The 21,657-nt window shown below is 46.2% G+C and overlaps 4 protein-coding genes across 5 annotated transcripts in view; 2 read left to right on the plus strand and 2 right to left on the minus strand.

The window, feature by feature from the left end:
- The window catches only part of camk1da (calcium/calmodulin-dependent protein kinase 1Da), a 39,852-nt gene extending 37,738 nt beyond the window's left edge, over nucleotides 1-2,114 (minus strand). The window contains 1 exon segment of the mRNA XM_084701360.1: nucleotides 1,575-2,114. Within this exon segment, the coding sequence (XP_084557486.1) occupies nucleotides 1,575-1,669 (95 nt within the window). The 5' untranslated portion in view covers nucleotides 1,670-2,114.
- A 2,040-nt stretch (nucleotides 2,115-4,154) lies between these two features.
- Nucleotides 4,155-8,389, minus strand: cdc123 (cell division cycle 123 homolog (S. cerevisiae)). Its single transcript, XM_084701203.1, has 13 exons — nucleotides 8,255-8,389; nucleotides 7,769-7,840; nucleotides 7,604-7,664; nucleotides 7,472-7,504; nucleotides 7,272-7,367; nucleotides 6,940-7,046; nucleotides 6,541-6,592; nucleotides 6,375-6,450; nucleotides 6,123-6,245; nucleotides 5,767-5,795; nucleotides 5,531-5,659; nucleotides 5,299-5,436; nucleotides 4,155-4,913 (listed from the first exon to the last, which is right to left on the minus strand). Exons 1-13 carry the CDS (start codon nucleotides 8,326-8,328, stop codon nucleotides 4,863-4,865), a joined length of 1,041 nt encoding a protein of 346 aa, XP_084557329.1. The 5' UTR covers nucleotides 8,329-8,389; the 3' UTR covers nucleotides 4,155-4,862.
- Nucleotides 8,390-8,525: 136 nt separating this feature from the next.
- nudt5 (nudix (nucleoside diphosphate linked moiety X)-type motif 5) lies at nucleotides 8,526-11,790 on the plus strand. Of its 2 annotated transcripts, XM_084701207.1 has the most exons (10): nucleotides 8,526-8,654; nucleotides 9,072-9,144; nucleotides 9,226-9,293; nucleotides 9,386-9,438; nucleotides 9,582-9,689; nucleotides 9,889-9,984; nucleotides 10,189-10,290; nucleotides 10,697-10,705; nucleotides 10,870-10,923; nucleotides 11,241-11,790. In XM_084701207.1, the coding sequence occupies exons 2-10, from the start codon at nucleotides 9,088-9,090 to the stop codon at nucleotides 11,348-11,350; spliced, it is 657 nt and encodes a 218-aa protein (XP_084557333.1). In that variant the 5' UTR covers nucleotides 8,526-8,654; nucleotides 9,072-9,087; the 3' UTR covers nucleotides 11,351-11,790. The 2 variants fall into 2 exon arrangements, with proteins under 2 accessions (XP_084557333.1, XP_084557334.1); XM_084701208.1 differs by lacking the exon at nucleotides 10,697-10,705.
- A 100-nt stretch (nucleotides 11,791-11,890) lies between these two features.
- On the plus strand, nucleotides 11,891-20,737 carry fbh1 (F-box DNA helicase 1). The gene is made up of 22 exons (XM_084701202.1): nucleotides 11,891-12,055; nucleotides 12,166-12,236; nucleotides 12,322-12,504; nucleotides 12,643-13,241; nucleotides 13,547-13,677; nucleotides 13,783-13,918; nucleotides 14,222-14,406; nucleotides 14,527-14,601; nucleotides 14,825-14,916; nucleotides 15,614-15,782; nucleotides 16,046-16,265; nucleotides 16,428-16,512; nucleotides 16,592-16,678; nucleotides 16,835-16,971; nucleotides 17,065-17,161; nucleotides 17,267-17,430; nucleotides 17,519-17,594; nucleotides 17,971-18,168; nucleotides 18,308-18,430; nucleotides 18,770-18,876; nucleotides 19,932-20,063; nucleotides 20,278-20,737. The coding sequence occupies exons 2-22, from the start codon at nucleotides 12,218-12,220 to the stop codon at nucleotides 20,443-20,445; spliced, it is 3,183 nt and encodes a 1,060-aa protein (XP_084557328.1). The 5' UTR covers nucleotides 11,891-12,055; nucleotides 12,166-12,217; the 3' UTR covers nucleotides 20,446-20,737.
- The last annotated feature ends 920 nt before the right edge of the window (nucleotides 20,738-21,657 follow it).

Raw genomic sequence — 21,657 nt, forward strand, 5'->3', positions numbered from 1 at the left:
TCTCCCTCTCTCACTCCCTTCCTCTTCTGCCCTCTCCTACTTCTCCTCCATCTGTTGGGAGCGGGTATTGGTTGAGAAACCAGAACAGGTTTCTAAGCTATACACAAATCACTCTGACTTAACTATGCCACACAGACCCTTGTCTCCCTCTCTCACTCTCTTTCTCTACCTCACAGCTCCCCCATCTCTCTCTTTCTCTGTCGCTCATCTCTTCCCTTGCCTCCCTCTTGTTTTCTGCTGATGGGGAGAGAAATGAGAGGACCCACTGCTCTGCAGGAAGAGTACAAAGGCTGATCGGACCTCTGGTTAATATGTCTCCACTGTCTGCTACCCTGGATCACACGCAAACATGTCATCACCCGCCGTCCCACACGTCACACTTCCATGTACACATCCGTGCTTGTGTGTATCCGTGTGTGTGTGTGTGTATTATGAGTGTGTGTGTGTGCTCATGCCCAGATGGCCAGACTGTGTCGAAATGGGAACGGTTGCCATGGAGCAAAAGGGAGAGCAGATCTCTGCGTCCCGCCCAAGTAACCGCCAGGTCAGAGGTCACAGGAAAAGCTGTTTTCAGCAGGACAGGTCCCCACACCAACACACAAACAAATGGATGTCAAGGCTACCAAGCAGACATCACCACCAAGAGACGTCATACCTGCAGTCTTACCCGTAGAACACCAGGATTGTGTTTTAATTTGAAAACATGTCTAAGGCTCTTGTTATTAGAAAAGGAGGGGCAGAGGGTAATGATGGGGATGTTGCCCCGTTTGCTTCATAGTCGCATTTGGGGACAGATGGTGAATGATGGACCTGCGTGTCCACACACGGGGGACATTTATTATGAGAAACCGACGACTGGATTGAGCTAGAAAATGTTTGTAATCTTTTTAATCTCACCACCGTGTCACTATCGTTATTTGTAATACGCAAAATGATGAAACTACTTCTAACTACAGAGGTTTCTATCTTCCCTTAATCCGGTTGAGTTAATCCGACCCACCCCCTTCTACAAATCAACACACGGAGTCTCCACTGATAATACAGATACTAACGGAAAATTGACACCACAGCACCATTTCGAATATTTTTTACTTAATAATTTGACAGTCCGTTCCGGGGACATTTTGCTCTACATCTAGTCAGTTATGCTTGGAGGGATACTGGACGCCTGCGTATCCAAATGTCGTTCAGAGATTGGCAGTAGCCTACAACAAATGTTCTTAAACTCAAGACAAGACAAAAATGCCATTAGGCTATAGTAGGCTACTAATCTGTGTGTAGCATTGTTCCCATGAAACCAATGAGTAACCTATAGGCTTTCATTCGTAGGCTATACTATGCCCGAACTATTATTGTTATCAGGCACACACAAAAAATCTAACGACTCTTTTGAAAGCTGTTTGAAAGATCTTTCGTAGAAAGATCCATAATAATTGTATCAAAACTGATAAGGCACATGTGATAACATTGCGAACGAATGTACCACACCGTAACAAAGTTTCAACTGTCTATGCTTTAAGTTATTTTTGCTCTGACAAATGAATGTTGATTAAGGTCTACAGTAGGCTACTTACGTTCCGAGGATCTCTTTCAATTCAAATATTATCTTTATGTCGTCCACTTGTTTTTTCCACGACCCTTTCCCGGAGTCTCCATTCTCCCGAGCCATGGTGATGAAACCGGAAAAAACGGGGCAAACGAAGCTCTATGCGTCTCACAGCCCCTGAGCGATGCCGTTTTCCCACGCTTGGAGTTACACGCTTAAGCTTCCTGCTCGTGAAGCTCAGAAGCATGTGTTAGCTCAAGACAAAACAGAGAACCTTCAGTCAGTGTCCGTCAGTCTTCCACAAATGTAACGATAGCACACAGGCTGTAGCTTGTGTTTAATCCTTTCAGTCTGCCTTGGTGTCCGTTTGACCGACAACCAACCGCCGGGGGTTGCACCTGCAATGATCAAACTGCTGGATTATCTATTTGACGTAAATTGCTCGCTTTGTCGTTTTCATAAACACTTCCGTTTATTCATTTCGCTGAGATGATTGTGTTCCTCCCTTCAGCGGTGCATCACCCTTTGAGTGGACAATTATTTCATCTCGCATGCTGCTTGCCATCGGTTGTTATGGCAATGTGATAGCGGATAGCAAGTTGCTCATCATCTCCCGACCTGTCCGCGTTGCGCACAACTGTGTCTATGCGAGTGCGCGCGCGCCCGTGCATACGAGTCTGTGGAAGTGTGACTCGATGTTAAGAGACTCAATAGATAATTCGCAATGCACCAAAACGCTTCAGTCAAAATGTCCTTAATTATTTTGTATGTTGACCGAAACACGTTGTTTGGTACATAAGGTAGGCTTACATCATGATAGCCTTCTGTAATCTCGTGCCTGTTTTGACAGGACACGTAGACATAGAACGATCAAATAAGTGTGTGTCGGGACACCAACAGTCAGACTGAAAATAAAGACATCTGACTTGGCTCATCAAATGACTGAATTTGAAGGATTATGTTGTCTATGTGCAGTTTCATTACATGCATGACAAGTCTATGTTTTACTCAAACTCATTTATTCAGGCATAATAAGATACATTTCATTATATGGGCAGCAATTTTTATGATATTAATTTCTCTCTCACTCTGTCTGACCTCTCTCTCACACACACATGCACACACACACACACACACACACACCCACACACACACACACACACACACACGCACACACACACGCACGCACGCACGCATGCACACACACACACACACACACACACGCACGCACGCACGCACGCACACACACACACACACACACACACACACACACTAGTAAGGCTGCCGAGGATGAATCACAATGCTCCATCCTTTCTCTAACGTCCTTGGAGGGTGAATGTTTTTGTGAGGAAAAAAGGGGGAAAACACATTGAATCTGTGAGTGGCAGTGATGGTGGAGGCTGGGTGTTCCACTCTCAGGGCTCATGAGTATTCCAGCTGCAAACTACTTCAGTTCCATCTCAGCTCAGGAAAATCTCTCTCCTTTTCTGTCTATCCCTCCCTCCCTTTCTCTTTAAAACCTAGCTCTGAGTCAGCAAGTCTCTGAAGTTTGATTATTCAAGTCCCCCCCCCCTAACTGTCCCCACTCCCATCCCCCCATCCCACCCCCTTCCTCTCAAAGATGATTACTCAAGCTTGGCTGGGAGAGGAGAGGTGGAATTTATGTCCATCTTGGCAAGCCGTTTGATGAAGGAGAGATGGAGGGAGGGGGCTGGGAGGAGGAGGGGTGGGGAGAGGGGGCGCTCGCTTCTCTCTTTCAGTAGCTCGTCCGCTACCCAGCAGCACCCCCGGTTAAGTGGACAAACGTGGCGCTGCTGATGTCATCCTTCGCCCCACCATGCAGAGACACTGTGACCAAAACAACTGGTGTGCAAGTGGTCAGGGACATTCTGTCACACCCACACTATCACAATCTTTACATTTCATTAGGTAGGACTTTTCTAATGTCATGTATTACAGATGCCACATGAACTAATGATGGATTAAGCAGGCCTTTGAAGGAGCTGTCTTACTGTTTCAATCGAGTCCATAGTAAAACGCTTCAGTCTCACATTACCCATGCCTGATTCTAAGGGAATGCTGCTCCCTATAGGCCAACAGTGGTATAACATTAGTTTTATCACTGTGGAAGCAAATCAGTGACATGTTTTGAATTTTAAAAGGAATTGAATACTTAATATTGAAATTATAACACTACCAAATTTCTTGGCTTTGAATTCACCTCTTGAAATTCAACCTAATTTCAAATTGAAATAAAAATTGTATTACATTGTATTTCAATGTAAAAACAATTTTCAAAGTATTTAATGAATTTCACCATTCAAATTTGAACAGCATGAATTTTGTTCTATTTGAATTTTTGAAGCTTGAGAGGGAGGGGTCAGAATTTTACTGTTCGAAATTCGACCAACCTGAATTATTTTCTCAGATTTTAAAGAGGTGAATTCAAACCCCCAAAATTCGTTGGTGTTTAAATTTCAGTATAAGTATTCAATGCCTTTTAATTTCAAAACATTATGTCACTGATTTGCTTCCATAGAATACACTTGACGAAATTCTTTATGGGCTTGAATTCCTATTGACCAAAAACAGAGACAGGGAAACATGGTGTAAGCCACACATTTATTACCCAATCAGAACCCCTGTTATCCACAAACATGTTAAAACTAAACAAAGACAAAAAAAATACTTTTACAGGAACCAAAGATGATGGGATACATGCTTATAACATCATGCACAAATGTTCATATTGCTATTAGAGTGTCTATACCACCCCTTCCCCCCCCCCCCCCCTAAAATGTACCTTATGTGAAGTGAGTGTGTGAGCTGCTTGTGTGTATGCTAACCTTGTGGGATACTGATTACGTTAATTAAATAACACTGTACATACATACCATGATAAGACTCAATTCAGAGCTGCACTACAAAGCCAGTCATTATTTAGTGCTGCTATCTGGCCGAGCCCACAGCCCTTTGAGAACACCAGGTTCCAGTATTTACAGAAGAAGAAACAGAAGACCCACAGAACAGAGAGATATGCTTAAGCTAGTCCTTCTGCATGACCTTTATACATAAAGATCTCGATCAAGTGGAAGACACACTGTATGGTGAATTAAGGCAGCCTCCACGATGCTTGGCTTCCCCTCTATTCTAGTCCCACACAGAACATTCTGTCTGTAACAGACGGATTACTCTTTTAATCCCCCTTGTGTTTGTTGACTTTAATCCAGGGGCAAGGGGTAAAATAGAATGTTTACTGACCAAGTTATCTACATGCAACAACAGTGTATGTGGGTCTCTGTTGCAGCGATGTAGGTCACTGTTGTGCCTCCTCTTCCTCTTCTTCTTCCTGCTGCTGGTTCTTCTTCTGCAGGGAGGAGTGAGAATGTCAGACTACAGACACAGTGAGTGGTGAAGGAGCAACTTATCTCTGATGTGTTTGGGACCTGTCCTACATTGTTTGACAGTTGGCAAATGTTTGGCCAGGGTTTGTGTGTGTCTGTGTTGCACAACGAGTCAACAAAAGGTTATTAAAATATTTGTCTTCGTGGAGTGTTGTCGTTACAGTTAACGGCCGACAAAGACAGTCAAGGCGTTTCTAAAGCGAGACATGGATATCACTTCCTGTTTGGGTGTTCAGTTCCTGCTTCACATCCTGTTTGGGTGTGCACTTCCTGCTTCACTTCCTGTTTGGGTGTTAATTTACTGCTTCCTACAGAAACGAGCTACTCTGCAGTGGCTTGTTCTCTCACCAGTTTGAGGAAGTCGATGAGCTTGTAAGCGTCCTCGCCGCTCGACAGGTCTACAAAGTCACGGGGGATCCTGTAGCTCAGACAGGGGCTCGGCTGGACTGTCACCTCGCTGGTGGTGTGGCGGAACGCAGGGGCCTCCTTGACACACACACACACACACAGTTTGCACCATAGCAGCTTGGGAGGATTCGGTTCACGTGGACAGCGGTGATGTCACAGAATAGTCATTCACCTGCTGGGCTGTGTCCCCCTCTTCCTGATTGGCAGAGAGGCTATTCCCTGAGGTTAGCTCCTCCCACGTGAAGAGAAGAGAATCGGTGACCTCACCAAAGGGGTTCAGATCGATCAGCCACACCTTTCCCTGTCACACACATAAACATGGGTTGAAAACCCCCTGAGACAGACACAAAGGTACAACAACAATATGGTTGGATGTCAAATATACAATAAAAAATATATATAACTAACCCAGCTGTCTCTGTAGACATCCAAAACAACTGTAAAACAGAAAGAAAGAAAAAAATCTGAAATATGACAGTCAATCATCGATACAATGCGGATAATGCAACATACTACACAGAGACTGGAGAGAGACTGTGGAGACAGTAGAGAGAGACCGCAAATAGACTAGAGAAAGTAGAGATAGACCGCAGATAGACTGGAGAGAGATTGTGGAGACAGTAAAGAGAGACCGTAGAGAGACTGTAGAGACAGTAGAGATAGACTGCAGATAGACTGGAGAGAGCCTGTAGACAGTAGAGAGAGACCGCAGATAGACTGTAGAGACAGTAGAGATAGACCGCAGATAGACTGTAGAGACTCACAGTCTTCCTCCAGGAAGCGGTGCTGGATGTTCTGGCTGAAGAATTCTTGAATGGACTGGGAGATCTGAGCCTCCTGCTTAGAGACGTGATGGTAGTGCTGGGTGTAGTCTCTCTGAGAGATACCTGCAGGGGACCCACAGAGAGGGATACACACACACACACACACACAAACAGATGCTTATTCAATCTGGCTTCAGTTCACTACTGGGGGTCAAGACGATGTAAAGAATATGCTCCTCTACTCCTCCTCACCAATCAGTTTGTTCTCTTTGACGAAACACCTGAACTCCCCTCCAGGGATCAACTCACTCCACTTCCTGAGGACCAGCTGCAGAGCACAGCAGCACAGCTCCGTCAGCACTGAACAAGATACTGGGAGACACTAAAGATCCCAACCGTGTGTGTGTGTGTATCATACTTCATAGTTGATAGGTGGATCCGGAGTGTCCTGGTCGCTGCAGTGAAGGAATCTGTAGAGGGAGGAAAACAATCAATCAAGAGACTGACAGTGCACACCACACACACACCACACACACACACCACACTAAATCAATGAGAGCTGCATCCCATGCATCAAAGGCCTCGGTACATTTTAGAGCGTTGTAAATCAACCAGCTAATTAAGTGTCGCCTATACCAGGGCTGCAACAACCAGGTGTTGTAACCCAAAGGAAGAAGTCAATCTGAAGCAGGGGTCCGTGTCTCACAACCACTCTGACAGGACAGCTGAGACACTGCCCCCTCCAGAGCTTCAACTGCGGATAGGAGACCGAGACGTCTGAAATCACCCGACGCTAAAAAGCTGTGTGCATTCTTACGGCTGTGTGAGGTCGTGGGTGATGAAGTCAGAGCTCTTGAAGAGCAGGAAGATATCGCTTAGACTCTGACACTGCAGAGAGCTGTTCAGAGCAATCCAGTTAGCGTCCTGGAAGGAGAGAGGGGGGGGGGGGTAGGGAGAGAGAAGAGAAGGAGAGAGAGAAATATTCAAAGATACATCATCAGGAATCACCACATTGCAAACTCTCTCAGTGGCCCTCATTTGTGTTTGAATGAGAGGTTGTAGTCTTGTCTACAGAAACACATCTATACAGTATTTAACCTGAGGTACATAGGGAAGTCTGGAATCTAGAGCTGTCAGAGAGATATGTACCCTTGGGGCGCTCCAGTTTAGCTTGGGAAAGACTCGCCCTCCAAGGGTGTTTATAGCCTCCAACACCTTGGAATTGAATTCTGGGAACTCCGGAGCCTAAAACACACAGCCAAGCCTTATTTAAACACACACAAGGAAGAAGCAGTTTAGATTAATAAACAGATACAAATATCTGTTTAAATATTTATATGATGTCTTACTATGACTGTGGTGGTTGTCTCATCATCTGACCACTAGTGATTTAGGGGATGAAAATGAAACACCAATAACATTAATGTTAAACAATCTTGTATTTTTCAAATAGAAGACGGTTCCGTTTGTTTGGTCTGTACCTGAATGTCCTCTTCTGCCTCTGAATCACTGTTAGTTTGGTTTTGCTGTGTGCTGTTGTCCCTGTAAAGAAGAAACACTCACTGTGAGTTTGTTTACGTGTGTGTGTGTGCATTTGCATGTGTGTGTGTGCGCGTGTGATTTGGTGGGTGCGTTTCTGTGCTTACCCCCCAGAAACTACCAGTGTTCCATCGTCCAGTAAATAATCAATTACATTCTGAGGCAGCGGAAGAATCAAACTACAAAACAAAATGAAAAGGATCATCAAAATCTTTCTACGACGACCATGACAACGGATAAATCACACAAACTAAATAGCGGCAATAAGCTACACCACATCTATTTGACTGCACTTATTGGATAACTTTGTTATCTCTGTTGTCCCAGGATACTGTGACAGGCATAATCTGGTCAAAAGGATCCGGATTATTGTCTCCAGCCAAATAAAGGAAACAGAAAGTCACCCTCACAAGAAGCAAAAGTCTTAGCAAATGTTAACTATAAGACTTGTCAAGTGCACAACTGCCCAAATGCACAACGTTAGCAAGCTAAGTTAGCTATTTTAGCTACCGTGTCAATGTTAGCATTTTTTTGGGGGGGCGAAACCATTAACAACATGATCAACAATATGCTTGTCTGGTGTATTGGTTTACCTTTTGATAGTATGTTTCTTAAATATCGGATACCAGGCCGAAAACTGACAGTTGACAACTTGCTCCTTCTTCATGCTGCAATTCCTGTACCGGAAGTTAAGTGTGTCCGTCTATACTTTCCGTAAATAACAAATAAATACTTCCTATTTGATCCTCATACATACACTCTCCAACGAATCGAATTTAAAGGTACTTGCGATATTTATGTTTAAATATATGTAAAAGTGTAAACCATACTTTTTGTTGATGGAATGGGAAATGATCCCTTTCTATTTCTGTGAAGGATACCATTTCAAGTTCTGAGATGGGGAGGTATTTTTGTGGGACGCAAGTAGGCGTGGTCAATATAAAACGCGCTGATTTGTGACACAGCTAAAGCACTGGACCTCTGGACTTTTACGTGAGTGGGTCGTCCTAACAGCTCATGTGTTCGTCTTATTATGATTATTTGCAGCGTCTTGTATTTATACGGTAGCCTATTCCTCCACGATTCTGTATAAAATGTTTCGGAAAGTGACAGTTTGTCTGACATATCTATAAATATATACAGCTAGCCTAGATGGCTAGCTAACAAGCTAGTCAGCCAGCACTGCAGGAACATTTCAAGTCAGTTACATTAAATAATTAGTAAGCGGATCTGCTAATTTTAGAAAGTTTAAATAAACATAGTTTCAAATAAAATGACAAACGTTATCTATTTAATCAACCATTTTTGTAAAAGCTGTAGCGAATGATTTATTTGATCCAACTAGGCCTTACCAGTATGATGACTGTTTAATTCCATTAACCAGTTAACAAATCTATTTCCTGTCGACAGATTCCAAACAGGAAAGATGAGCAGCAACACAGATTCTAAAGCTACAACCACTCCTCACATTGTAAAGGAGGAGGTAATAAATCTGTCGTGAGGTTTCATTGTCAGGTAGTACGTGTAATGGTTTTAACTCGACTTAAAACTACTTTCCATCTAGCTTCTTGCATCTGGAAAGTGGGTGATGCTTGAGAAAACCACTTATGTGGACCCCGCAGGAAACACAAGGTATATTGTATTTTACAGAACCAATTAATCTGTGGGTTGGTGGTGTGCCAGCTACAGTTACTGTAAGCTCTCTCCATTTTGTCTTTAAACAGAATTTGGGAGACAGCCAAAAGGACCACCAGACAATCCAACTCAGAGGCAGATGGTGTGTGTGTGTGTGTGCTGTATACGTGTGTGTGTGCTGTATATGTGTGTGTGTGCTGTATATGTGTGTGTGTGCTGTATATGTGTGTGTGTGGTTTTGTGGGGATCTTATAAGCAAACGTCTCTTTTTTTGTACCTTCCCAGGTGTGGGGATAATCGCCCTCCTGAAAAGAACCTTGCACAAAGACTCTGTTGTCATGGTGAAGCAGTTCCGCCCACCTATGGGATGCTACACTCTGGAGTTCCCTGCAGGTTAGATCCAGACCAACAGTTGGCCCAAGCTTAGGGAGTAGTAGCAGAAACTGAAATGTCAAACATTTAACTGCAAACATTTAACTGCAGAATTTATTTCATCTGTGTCTTCAGATACCGTGCGTGTATGGTCTGATATCCGCAATTGACTGTAATTGATTATCTGACGTTAAACAAATGACCGTTTTGATGTCTTCAGGTCTGATTGATGAAGGTGAGAGTGCGGAGGACGCTGCCCTGAGGGAGCTGAAGGAGGAGACTGGCTACAAAGGGGAGGTGGTGGGGGTCACCCCAGGTGGGTCCTTATCTCTCTCTCTCACACACACACACACACACACTCACACACACACTCACACAGTGGCCAACCATTTACTTGGGTGAGTAGTGACACACAAACACAATTAAGTCTCACAATGTCTGGTTTCAAGTTAGCCATCAGTTGCGCAGGTTTAGATCATGCATGTTTCACTGCCTTCTAAACGCCCCTCCTCCCCCCCAGTGACATGTTTGGACCCTGGTCTATCTAACTGCACCACACAGATAATCATGGTAAACATCAATGGAGATGATCCGGAGAACATCCACCCCTCTCAGCAACTGGGTAAGCCTGGGGCTTGATAATGATAAACTAGTTCTGGGGGTCAAATGGCTGAGCGGTTAGGGAGTCAGATTATTAATCAGAAGGTTTCCGGTTTGATTTCCGGCCGTGCCAAATGACGTTGTGTCCTTGGGCCTACTTGCCTCGAAGAAAATGTCCCTGTACTTACTGTAAGTCGCTCTGGATAAGAGTGTCTGCTAAATGACTAAATGTAAATGTAGTTCTTAAGCTGAAAAGTTTGGATACTGTACATGTTCTCATCTCCCCTACAAACATTTAACAACATTTAATATCCACTTCACGTTTTTTTAAACTTTGTTTTTATGTTGCTTGATTAGTGTTACATTTAATAACAGTGTAACATTCTTGACATCTAAATTCATTCTGTACTTTTTATTTTATTTTGCAGGAGAAGGAGGTAATGTTATTTTATTTCACACACACACACATGCACACGCACACTAATAATACTGTCAGTCAGTAATAAATAACAATATGGAGCTGTTTTCTCGAGATGTCTACTTTTATAATGTAACGGTAATGTAATGTAATGTAAGGGTTTTTATTATTTTGTACTTCCAGAGTTCGTTGATGTTATCCTCCTTCCCCTTGATGAATTTCAGAGGAAAGTCGATGGTAAAAACCTTACTCACAGACACCATGATACTTCCAATGTGTTTATAATTGTAATTGCAATGTTTCCTCTGACAGCTAAACCAGGAATGTACCATTCCTGTACCAGCAATGACCAACACATCTAAACTAGTGCTGTCAGTTTAACGCGTTATTAATGGCGTTAACGCAAACCCATTTTAAAGGCGTCAAAAATGTGCGATTAATCGCGAGTTAACTATGACATTAATGCGATTTAAATATTTTTATGAGTTGACAGCACTAATCTAAACTGAAAATACCAAATGCAAACACAGGCGTTGTTTCTTTCTCTTTTGCAGAGTTGATGAAGAAAGAAAAGATTGTGGTGGACTCTAAAGTTTACATCTTTGGCATGGGCATGGCCCAGGCGTTCTTCAAGCCCAATGAACTCCCTGTGCTCAAACAGTGATAGAGCAGAGAAATGTGGGGGAACAGGAAAGCCTAGGAGAGAGGATAGAAGGAGGGGTGATTGTGTTGGGCTGTCTATGCAACAAGAGAAGGAGGCCAAATAGTGGTGTAACAGTCCAGAAAGATCCTGGTACAAAATGTATTATCCTGCATCTTGTCAAGGACCAGCATTCACCTGTAGTTGCACCTTTGATATTGGTAGTAGTTATGGAAACGTTCCAGTTTTCCACTAAACCCTTGCTGGACAGACTAAACTTCACCTAAAAGCAACTGATAAAAAAAATGGTACTGTTCTGAAATAAGTGCCTTGGTAGTGATGTTAACCTAATAAAAATGTAACAAAAAACGTTTGATGTTTACGGTGGTAGACCAAGGGACCAGTACTGAAATGAAAATAATGCCAAATAAACGTACATTTTACTAGTGATTTAATTGATTAAAGGCCCGTATTATTTGTACTTTTCTTACTGTATTTTTACCCAGGGTGTGATTAAACTATATGAGTTTAATTCCGCTTGAATAACTAGTCACTAAAAACCTCCGCGAAGCGATTTAGTGTGGTCAACACTCCGGAACAGAAGGTGGCGGTAATGTTTTTTTTTGTCTGCGGAAAATTCTATCCAGGAAGCAGCGAGCTAGAGAAGTTGTAAACATTCACGTTTAGATATAAAACAAACCTGCCTGTTAAAGTAGAAGACGTGACAGGGTGAGTGTATTGTCAGAAGTAACCTAAAGCCGTATGCATCGAGTGAGGCATGGCATAACCGTCCAGCTAACTGCAGTTTATTATGTTTGTATTTATTTCCATGTCCTAAGGTAAGAAACAAATGACGTCCCTTAAATACTAGACATCAAACAATCCTTCACCATGGAGTCAGCCGCTAAAGGTAGGGATTATTGTTCACAAGAAACTTTTTGGGGTCCTGTAGCTAAGTCAACTGATGCAGTCTAGCCGTTTTCTTGCCGTTGCAGGGAAAGCAAAGCGGAGACATTTGGATGCAGAGGAATGTGTCAAACTCGGTATGACACCAGAGGGTACCGAAGCCCTCACCCAACCCCATGCATTTGACCGCAGCAATTCCGACCCCAACCGGGGACTCTACCCCAGGTCGCCTGCAAAGTATCCCCGAACACCCACAAAGAGAAAAAAACTCGGTAATCGGCCTTAATTTGAGATACGTCATTTGTGTAACGTGCAAGATTCAGTTGGCAGATTGACAACATATTGCCAGTATTCCTGTAACTTGTATTACGTAATTTTCCTTTTCACCCCTCTTTTCCTTCTCCCTCCAGATGGAGATACTGACAAGTACCAGAAAGGCATCACCCAGTTCTTCCCAGTGACAGGGGTCGTTAAGGTCAGCCCTCAGAAAACCGCCCAGCCAAGCTCGTCCTCAACCGCAGAAAGACTCAGCAGAGCTCTCCCGTTCACAAGAAGCCCGACGTTGCAAGAGAGGGCAGCCATGCCCATAAAGGAGGAGCCTGTGGATGAATTTTCCACACCCACAAAGGAGGAGCTAGCAGAAATATTTGCCACTCCCATGAAGGAGGAGGAGGAGGAGGAGGAGGAGGAAGAGGAGGAGGTGGTGAACTATCTGGAAGGGATGACGGAGGCTATGTTTGGGGATGATGACGAATTTGAGCGTGGCGCTACAGCCAAAGCATCAGGGGAAGACCTAGCCCGGGTGGAGGAGGAGGGAGTGGAGGCCCTCCCTGATGCTCACTACGGGTTGCTGGGGACCAGCACCAGGCTGGTGCAGCCACAGGGCCACGTGGAGGACCTTCCAGAGGAGCTGCTCCGGCTGGTGTTCAGCCTCCTCTCTGCCCAGGACCTCTACCGTCACGTCAGCCTGGTGTGTCGCCGCTGGAGGGACATCGTCAGTCAGGCACTGGTGAGTGCCTGGAGCTGGGAGGGGGGGGCGAGGGTGGAGGGGGAGGAAGGGGCTGTGGGAAGAGAAGGGGTGGGAGGGGGAGGAATGGGGGAAGCTTTGGGGCATGAGAAGGTGGTGAGTTGGACTGATGGTTTTGAGGAGAAAAGAGAGAAACAACGATACTGATATAGAATGATACATATAAAAAAATGAAATGAAAGCAAAGAGCAAAGTTGTGGGATTTTTCCAGCCACCAGGACTAGTGAAGGCTGCTCTTCTCTGTGTGTGTTTAACTGACTCTGTGTCGCTCTGTGTCTCGTGGCTAGTTTGTCCCCTGGAAGAAGCTGTATTTCCGCTACCAGATGAGAGAGAAGGAGGCCGTGAAGGAGATCTACCTCCTGCTGAGGAGACAGAACATCGTCAAGGAGACGCCCCTGAGTGTCATCAACATGATCAAGTGAGGCCTCGTCGGTGGCTCCTGTGGTGAACGTAGACAACGAAACGCTGCTTTCAGGCTCATGCGCTCATCTACCCTGTGTGTGTGTGTGTGTGTGTGCTCCAGATTCATGGCGGAGTACAAGCCAACCCAGCGGGTGAAGCCTGAGGCGGTGTTAGACGGTGTTAGGACGCATCCTCTCTTTCCACAGGCAGAGGCCTGTCTCAAACACAGGATCCCTGATATAGAAGGCATCGAAGGGGTAGGTACCACACACACCTTTTCCAGTGTCTATAGTGTCTATATAGTAAGGGTTGTGTGTGTGTGTGTGTGTGTGTGTGTGGGGGAGTCAGATGGCTGAGCGGTGAGGGAGTCGGGCTAGTAACCTGAAGGTTGCCAGTTTGATTTCCAGCCGTGCCAAATGACGTTGTGTCCTTGGGGAAGGCACTTCACCCTACTTGCCTCGGGGGGGAATGTCCCTGTACTTCCTGGAAGTCGCTCTGGATAAGAGCGTCTGCTAAATGACTAAATGTAATGTAAATGTAATGCAATGTGTGTGTTGAAGGGTCCTAACCCATGGGCAGCCATGGCCCTGATCCTGGTCTTGTGTCCCAACGTCGGGGACGTTCTGGACCTGGTGGCTCGTCTGAAGACCTGCTTGCTGTCGCTTAGCGACATTTCGGAGTACCTCAGCGCCATGGCAACCGTGCTGCTCGCCATGACGAACGGAAAGATAAACATCAGCAACAGGTAGAGGAGGAGGAGCACAACTGGCGAGACCGCAGAAGAGGAGGGTGAAACGGTTTATCATCTCTTTTCTTTGTTCCTCCTTTCATCTTTCTTTCCCCTCCCTTCCATCTTCACCTCCAGACGGTACTACAATATCTACTATGTGCTTCATCTGATGGAGAACGCTCCGCTCAGGATCAGCAGCCGTCAGACTGGGTGAGGCCACTTTTCTCATTACAGCCAACGGCCTTCTCTCTACTGGTCCTCACAGTCGGGGGAAAACTGCTTTGTTTTGACTCTCTCTCTCTGTCTCTCTGTCTCTCTGTCTCTGTCCCTGTCTCTGTCTCTGTCTCTCTCTCTCTCCGCACAGACCTTGTGTGACATTGTTTCATCTGTTTAACGCATGACTGTGTTGATCTCTTCGTGCCTGTCTTGTCAGGAGAGTTCCGGTCCAGGTGACCCAAGAGCAGCAGCAGATCCTGAATCACGACATCCAGGCACACCACGTCGTCAAGATCGTGGCCTTCGCAGGTGAGCCCCGCCCTCAGTTCAACCCGAGTGATGACGTAAACTCTACATGTTCATCTACATGGAAGTATGTTCAATACGCGGGCGTTTTGATTATTTGGTTTGTTTATCTGCACGGAATTGTCACCAGAGGGTGCTCTCCTGAAATTGTCAGTTTAAAACAGTGGTTCTTAACCCTGTCCTGTCCTGTATGTTTTAGATGTTTCTTGGCTCCAACACACCTGATTCAAATGCATGTTCGTTACCAGGCTTCTACAGAGCTAGATAACAACCCAATTATTTGAATCAGGTGTGTTGGAGCAGGGAAACATCTAAAACATGCAGGACAGCGGTGGTTTGTGTGCTGGAGACTTAAAAGTGTGTGTGTGGATCATGGAGGAGGGGTGGAGGAGGTGAAAAATGAGAGTGTGTGTGTGTGTGTTTGTGGGGGGGTTGGGCAGGGGGGAGGGAGGAGGGGTGGCTAAGGGAGATGAAAAGTTTGTGTGTGTGTGGTCTTGTTTAACTGTCCTTGTGTAATGTAGTGAAACATGGAAAAACTTAAAATGCTTTTCTCAGGGGCTATTTACATTTCATAAGTTAGGGTTCAAATTAGATTCACATTAAGGGTTAGTGGTTAGAGATAACACACCATTTTGAATTTATGTGAATTGTCGGGGCCCATTAGGATTGAAAAACAACGCACAAAGTGTGTGTGTTCCAGGCACAGGGAAGACCACCACGCTTGTCCACTACACCCAGCAGAGACCTCTCCTCCGCTTCCTGTATGTGGCTTTCAACAAGTCGGTTGCCACCCAGGCGCGGCGCTGTTTCCCCGGCAACGTGGACTGTAAGACCGTCCACTCCATGGCCTTTGGAGCGGTCGGCAGAAAGTCAGTTCAACTCTTATCTGCCAGAGTAAAATACACTTTAAAGTATTGGATTACCATTCCAATGCCAATACTTGACTCGTGGCAGTTTATCTTCTCTTATGTAATCAAGTCATTATAATTTCCTTTGATAAGTTTTCAGGGTAAATTACAGTGATCAAGGTTCATTTTTAGTCAGGTAGCATGCCAGTCCTCATGTCAGTGAGCTGCTCTTCAGACATACGGCAAGGCAGCCAGTGAGTCATTGTCGTCTCTCCCCCCCCAAGGTACCAGGTGAGAAAGCAGCTTTCCCCCAACCTCAGGCCCTTCTCTGTGGCCTGGTGGCTGCCTAAAGGTCGCGGGGGGTTCATCAACGCCAAGGTGGTGACCCTCACACTCAGCTCCTACATGGCCTCGACCGACACACACGTCACCCCTGAGCACGTGCCCTGGAAGTTCAAGAACAACCAGGGCCAGGAGCAGGAGATCGACCACGAGGCCAAAATGGTGTGTAGGAGTCAACAAGATGGCACCTTCATCTCAGAGCCTCCATCTCACCGTCAAAGATCAACATTGAGCCTCCGGTTTATAGGCCAGACGTGTTCAGTTTGAACTGTGATGTGTGTTGCAGAAAGCAAGTGTCGAATGAATGTGGATGTGCTTCTGCAGATGTATGTGAGGGACGCTCAAAACATCTGGGACAAAATGGTAGATCTAAACGGTGGCAACGAAAAACATCACATGACCCATGATGGTGAGTGAGTCTTCATGTTTACATTGGAGATAAGGATGCGTTAGAAGGGCAGCAGTCTGATTGGTCCATCCATCTCCAGGGTATCTGAAGCTTTGGCAGCTCAGCCAACCGTGTCTGGACAAATATGACGTCATCCTCATAGACGAGGCACAGGACTGCACTCCAGGTACAAGACTACATTACCCACAATGCCCCTGTTCTTCCCCTACCAAGATTACACTGTGCTATAAGACCATTATTCACTCCTGTGCGCCAGATACAAGACTACACTACCCACAATGCCCCTGTACCCCAGGTAATAGTCTGTTTGTGTGTCTGCTAGCTATCATGGACATCATGCTGCCTCAGCGCTGTGGGAAGGTGTTGGTAGGAGACCCTCACCAGCAGATTTACACCTTCAGAGGAGCTGTTAATGCCCTGGAACACGTCCAGCACACACACCTGTACTACCTCACACAGGTACACACACACACAGGTGTACTACCTCACACAGGTACACACACACCTGTACTAACAGCCCTGTGATTGTGACATGGCTCATTATTCCTGCAGAGCTTTCGGTTTGGAGCTGAGATTGCGTATGTTGGCGCCAGCATCCTACAGGTGTGTAAGCACGTCAGCAAGGTCCTGGTGGGAGGGCAGCAGGAAGGTGAGTCACCAGGGAACACTGTTCCTGACAGCAACACTGGAATGCTACACTTAATTACCTCTTTTGATTGCGTGTGTGTGTGTGTGTGTGTGTGCGTCCGCACAGGCAGTGTGAGGGGAGAGGATTCAGACGTGGTGAGTAATGTCCAGACAGGTGTGAGTGGAGCTCGAGGGAAGACGGCCATCTTGTCACGCTGTAACGTCACTGTGTTCAGCGAGGCTGTGAGGCTGACTGACGCTAACCCCTGCTGCAGGCTGCACATCGTAGGGGTGAGGCACACACACACACACACACAAAGATACAGTACTTGTGCACACGCCCAGATTTGTTTTATATCACCTGTGTTCACCTCTCCAGGGGGTTGAGAACTTTGGCCTTGCACAGATCATGGACATCTGGCTTCTGATGCAGCCAGAACAAAAACGCACAAAAGGTAAGTCCTTCCCTTCTTTCCTTTCCTCTCCCATTCTTTCCCTCCTCCCCTCTCTCATGCTCTCTTTCTCTCTTTCCCTTCCCCCTCTCTCTCTCCCTGCCCTGGCCCTTCCTTCTCTACCTCTGTCCTCCCTGTCCAGTCCTCCCTCTCTCTCCTCCCTCCCTCTCCTCCTTCCTCTCTCTCTCCTCCCTCTCTCCTCCCTCCCTATCTCTCCTCTGGCTCTCTCTCTCCTCCCTCTCTCTCTCTCTTCCCGCTCTCTCTCTCCTCCCTCCCTATTTCTCTCTCTCCTCGTCCCTCTCTCTCCTCCTCCCCCTCTCTCTCTCTCCTCCTCCCTCCTCTCTCTCACGGCCTGTCGTCCCTCCTCTCCCTGGAGCAGGTATCAGCGACGGCTTCATCAGGAGCTTCTCCAGGTCAGTGAGTCTGGGGGGCTACGCCGGCCTAAAGGACTACGCCACCAAGACCCAGGACCGCGAGCTGGAGACCAAGCTGGCCGTGGTGGAGAAGTACAACAACCGCATCCCTGAGCTGGTGAACCGCATCAAAGCCTGCTCCGAGGACAACCGCCAGCACGCAGGTCGGCCCCTCACGCATCACATCCTGCTCTTAGCACGACCTCATCCTTCCTCTTTCACTCTGTCTATGACACACAGACACACAACATATTTCAAACAACATATTTTCTGTACACAAATGTATAATTTCTCCTCGTCCAGATTTCATTCTGGGGACAGTCCACAAGTCCAAAGGTCTGGAGTTCGACACAGTGGTGGTCACTGATGACTTCTCCAAAGTCCCTGTGGCCCGTCACAACCTGCAGAGGATCCGCTTCTCAGCAGGTGTGTGTCTGCGGATCCATCATAGTGTGTGTGTGTGTGTGCCTATCCAAGTCTTAGTGTGTGTGTGTCCTGTCAGCCCACTGTAAATCACTGCACTATGCCTCTTCTCCCCCCCTCCCTCCTCTCCTCTCCCCCTCCTCCTCTCCTCCCCCCTCCTCTCCCCCCCCTCCTCTCCTCTTCCCCCCTCCTCTCCTCTTCCCCCCTCCTTTCTTCCCCCCCCTCCTCTCCTCCCTCCTCTCCTCCTCCCCCCTCCTCTCCTCCTCCCCCCTCCCTTCTCTCCTCCTCCTCTCCTCCTCCCCCCCTCCTCCCCCCTCCTCTCCTCCTCCCCCTTCCCCCAAGGTGACATTCCGAAGGATGAGTGGAACCTGCTGTACGTAGCAGTGACCAGGGCTCAAAGGAACCTGATCATCACTAAGAACATCTCCAACATCCTCACTCTGGCCGGGGTGAGAACTGCCCTCCTTCCCTATTGTGACGTCACAATAGGGACATTTTCAAAACCGAGCGTCTCAGTTTTCATTTTCTCAAAGGCAGAGAAGAATATCCAGGGCTTGGTTTACAGCTATAGAAATGTATAGCCACTGGGAGACCAAAGGCAGGCTAGAGGAACTCAATAAATAACCTCCTAAAGTAAAAATGTCATGTCATGGGACCTTTAATAATAATTTTAAAAAAATCATTATTTCATCCGTCTATCTTGCTGTCTTCATCTCTCTTTCTCTATGTCTCTCTGTATTTCTCTCTCTCTCTCTCTCTCTCTCTCTCTCTCTCTCTCTATGTGTCTCTATCTCTATATGTCTCTCTCTCTCTGTGTCTCTCATTAGTCATGAGTTGCTTTTGTTGTCTGACAGCCCAGCTCTGTCTCTGTGTTCTTCCAGATGGTCCTTGAGGGCAGGATATCTTAGTGGTCTATTAGTTTTGTCTCAAAGGGGCTCTTAATTCTGAGAAATTGACAGGAAACTGGATGACATCACACAGTTTCTCAAACATCTGTTTTCAGGCGATGTAAATCAACAGCTTGTGTGGATTTAACAAAACGGTGCACAGCAGAGCAAAAGTTGTATTCTTCTAACAGAGTAGTCATATTCATCTTTTTATTCATATGAACCTGCAATCTACTGATCTGCAGTCAGACGTTCTCCCACCGCCCTATACCGATCTTAGAAAGTCAAGGTGACAAGGTATCAAGGTGACTTCCTTGACCAAACTAACCCCACAGGTCCACACCTCCCCTTCCACTCCTCCAGGCTGTGGAACTGGAAGGCTAACCTGTAGCATCTGTACTCCAGGCTGTGGAACTGGAAGGCTAACCTGTAGCATCTGTCCTCCAGGCTGTGGAACTGGAAGGCTAACCTGTAGCATCTGTTCTCCAGGCTGTGGAACTGGAAGGCTAACCTGTAGCATCTGTACTCCAGGCTGTGGAACTGGAAGGCTAACCTGTAGCATCTGTCCTCCAGGCTGTGGAACTGGAAGGCTAACCTGTAGCATCTGTTCTCCCCAGGAGTACTACCTGTGCTCAGAGTTGACCAGCTCCCTGACCAGTGACGACAGGCCCATTTGTTTGGTCCGAGAGTGTCAGAACCGGGTCATGGCAGATTCTACCATCGTCATGAGCAGGCTGCCCATCAAATACGTGAGGAACATCGGCACCTCAACTCCCCAACTTTCCTCCTCCCTCACCATCTTCCTGAGCATCCCTCCCTCCCAGCCTCCCTCCCTGTTCATCCCAGCCTCCCTCCCAGCCTCCCTCCCTCCCAGCCTCTCCCTATCCCTGCCTCCCTCCCTCCCTCCCAGCCACCCTCCCTCCCTGTTCATCCCAGCCTCTCTCTCTCCCTCCCTTCCTGTAGATGGATAGCGAGGATGCAGGGGGTCCCCTGTGTAACAGCTGTGTGTGGCAGCGTTTGGGCCCCACCGCCTGCCTACTGGCCCCCCCAGAGAGGCTGCAGGCTCTGCCTCAGACACAGGAGAGACTGGACCTGCCCACCAACTACGCTTTGCTGCTCGCGCTTTTCTAAAACGCACACCTTTTCTTTTTTTTTTAAGATTGTTTTTATACGTTAAACCTTTATTATGAACGCTGTTCACAACACACGTGCCTATCCATGCTCAGCTGAGAAGGGGAACACATCCATGAAGACACAACAGCTGTATAGGAATTGCACTGCCAATTACTTAGCGGGAAATACGCTTTTAATGTTGAACAGCCCATACAGGATAAACATGTCTCTTTGATTTATTAATACTTTGGGTTCTTGTCAACAGAAACTGTTGAAAAATTGTAATAAACAGTTTTGGCCAAATTTCTAAGCAATAGATATCTTGAGCAGTTATTCAGAGACAAATGGCAACTTGGTTGTTTATGTAGTGTCGCAACGGCGCTCCTCTGTACAGTGAACAGACCCCTCTGGCAGAGCACCATCTGACATCAGTCAAGTTCTCAGAATGTTTCTGCAAGTCTTTTCCCACAGTTCAGGATGTGACAGTGTGCGTGGGCTGGTAGTGGAAGGGGGGTGGGGAAACGCGATCTATATATTTTTTTTTTTCTTTTTTTTCATAATTTCTCTTTGGCAACAAAACGTTGATTGTGTATCCATGGTAGACAATTTTACTAAATATAGTTTTTCCATATAGTTGTGTGCAATCTCTTAGCAAATATATTAGATTCCTTCTTTGTAGGTGAGATTATTATTGTGGCGCAGTGTTCCTGGGCTATTCGTATCAACAAGGATTATCGTGATCATCAGTTGGTTTTAGTGTCTCATTCATTCCTGTTACTCCATCAAGCACGGGGATTAACTAAAAGACAATTTTACTAAATATATTAACGTTTTCAATTTGTTTACATGATGTAGAGTACAGTTCGACATACAGTAGGATAGACCAAGGGCGTAGGTTTGGTCTCAGCTTTGGTAGGGACGCTGCTAGCCTGCTGCTACTAGGCTAAATTAGCAAGGTCCTATTATGTGGATAGGTTAGCTCTGTTTTTCTGTCTTCAACAAGACCAGCTGCTGCCAACACACTGGTCCAAAGATTGCAGACGCTAGGGATAGATTTAATACAAGCAAAAGTTACATGCTCTACTCAGGGCTGCCAACTTTTGCAAAAAACTTTGGCATGATATTTGATAGCACTCCAGGTGAGAGTGTGAGAAATGTTTGAAATGCATGTGTCACACGGTGAAACCGTGAGACTTGGCAGCTTGCAGTAAATAGATAGATCATTAAACC

The sequence above is a fragment of the Hypomesus nipponensis genome, chromosome 7 (assembly GCF_054491055.1).
Source record: "Hypomesus nipponensis isolate SF chromosome 7, ASM5449105v1, whole genome shotgun sequence".
Taxonomy (NCBI): domain Eukaryota; kingdom Metazoa; phylum Chordata; class Actinopteri; order Osmeriformes; family Osmeridae; genus Hypomesus; species Hypomesus nipponensis.

What these genes read in the sequence shown, in the direction of transcription:
- fbh1 (XM_084701202.1), top strand. An exon ending in AAGATAAACATCAGCAACAG is followed by an intron (nt 14,407 to 14,526) that starts GTAGAGGAGGAG and finishes CTTCACCTCCAG; the next exon opens with ACGGTACTACAATATCTACT. An exon ending in TCGACCACGAGGCCAAAATG is followed by an intron (nt 16,266 to 16,427) that starts GTGTGTAGGAGT and finishes GTGCTTCTGCAG; the next exon opens with ATGTATGTGAGGGACGCTCA.
- cdc123 (XM_084701203.1), bottom strand. Translation starts at nt 8,328, where the DNA reads ATGAAGAAGGAGCAAGTTGTCAACTGTCAGTTTTCGGCCTGGTATCCG. An exon ending in AGGCAGAAGAGGACATTCAG is followed by an intron (nt 7,505 to 7,603) that starts GTACAGACCAAA and finishes CTAAATCACTAG; the next exon opens with TGGTCAGATGATGAGACAAC. An exon ending in AGACAACCACCACAGTCATA is followed by an intron (nt 7,368 to 7,471) that starts GTAAGACATCAT and finishes TGTGTGTTTTAG; the next exon opens with GCTCCGGAGTTCCCAGAATT.
- nudt5 (XM_084701207.1), top strand. Translation starts at nt 9,088, where the DNA reads ATGAGCAGCAACACAGATTCTAAAGCTACAACCACTCCTCACATTGTA. An exon ending in CTCACATTGTAAAGGAGGAG is followed by an intron (nt 9,145 to 9,225) that starts GTAATAAATCTG and finishes CTTTCCATCTAG; the next exon opens with CTTCTTGCATCTGGAAAGTG. An exon ending in ATTTCAGAGGAAAGTCGATG is followed by an intron (nt 10,924 to 11,240) that starts GTAAAAACCTTA and finishes TCTCTTTTGCAG; the next exon opens with AGTTGATGAAGAAAGAAAAG.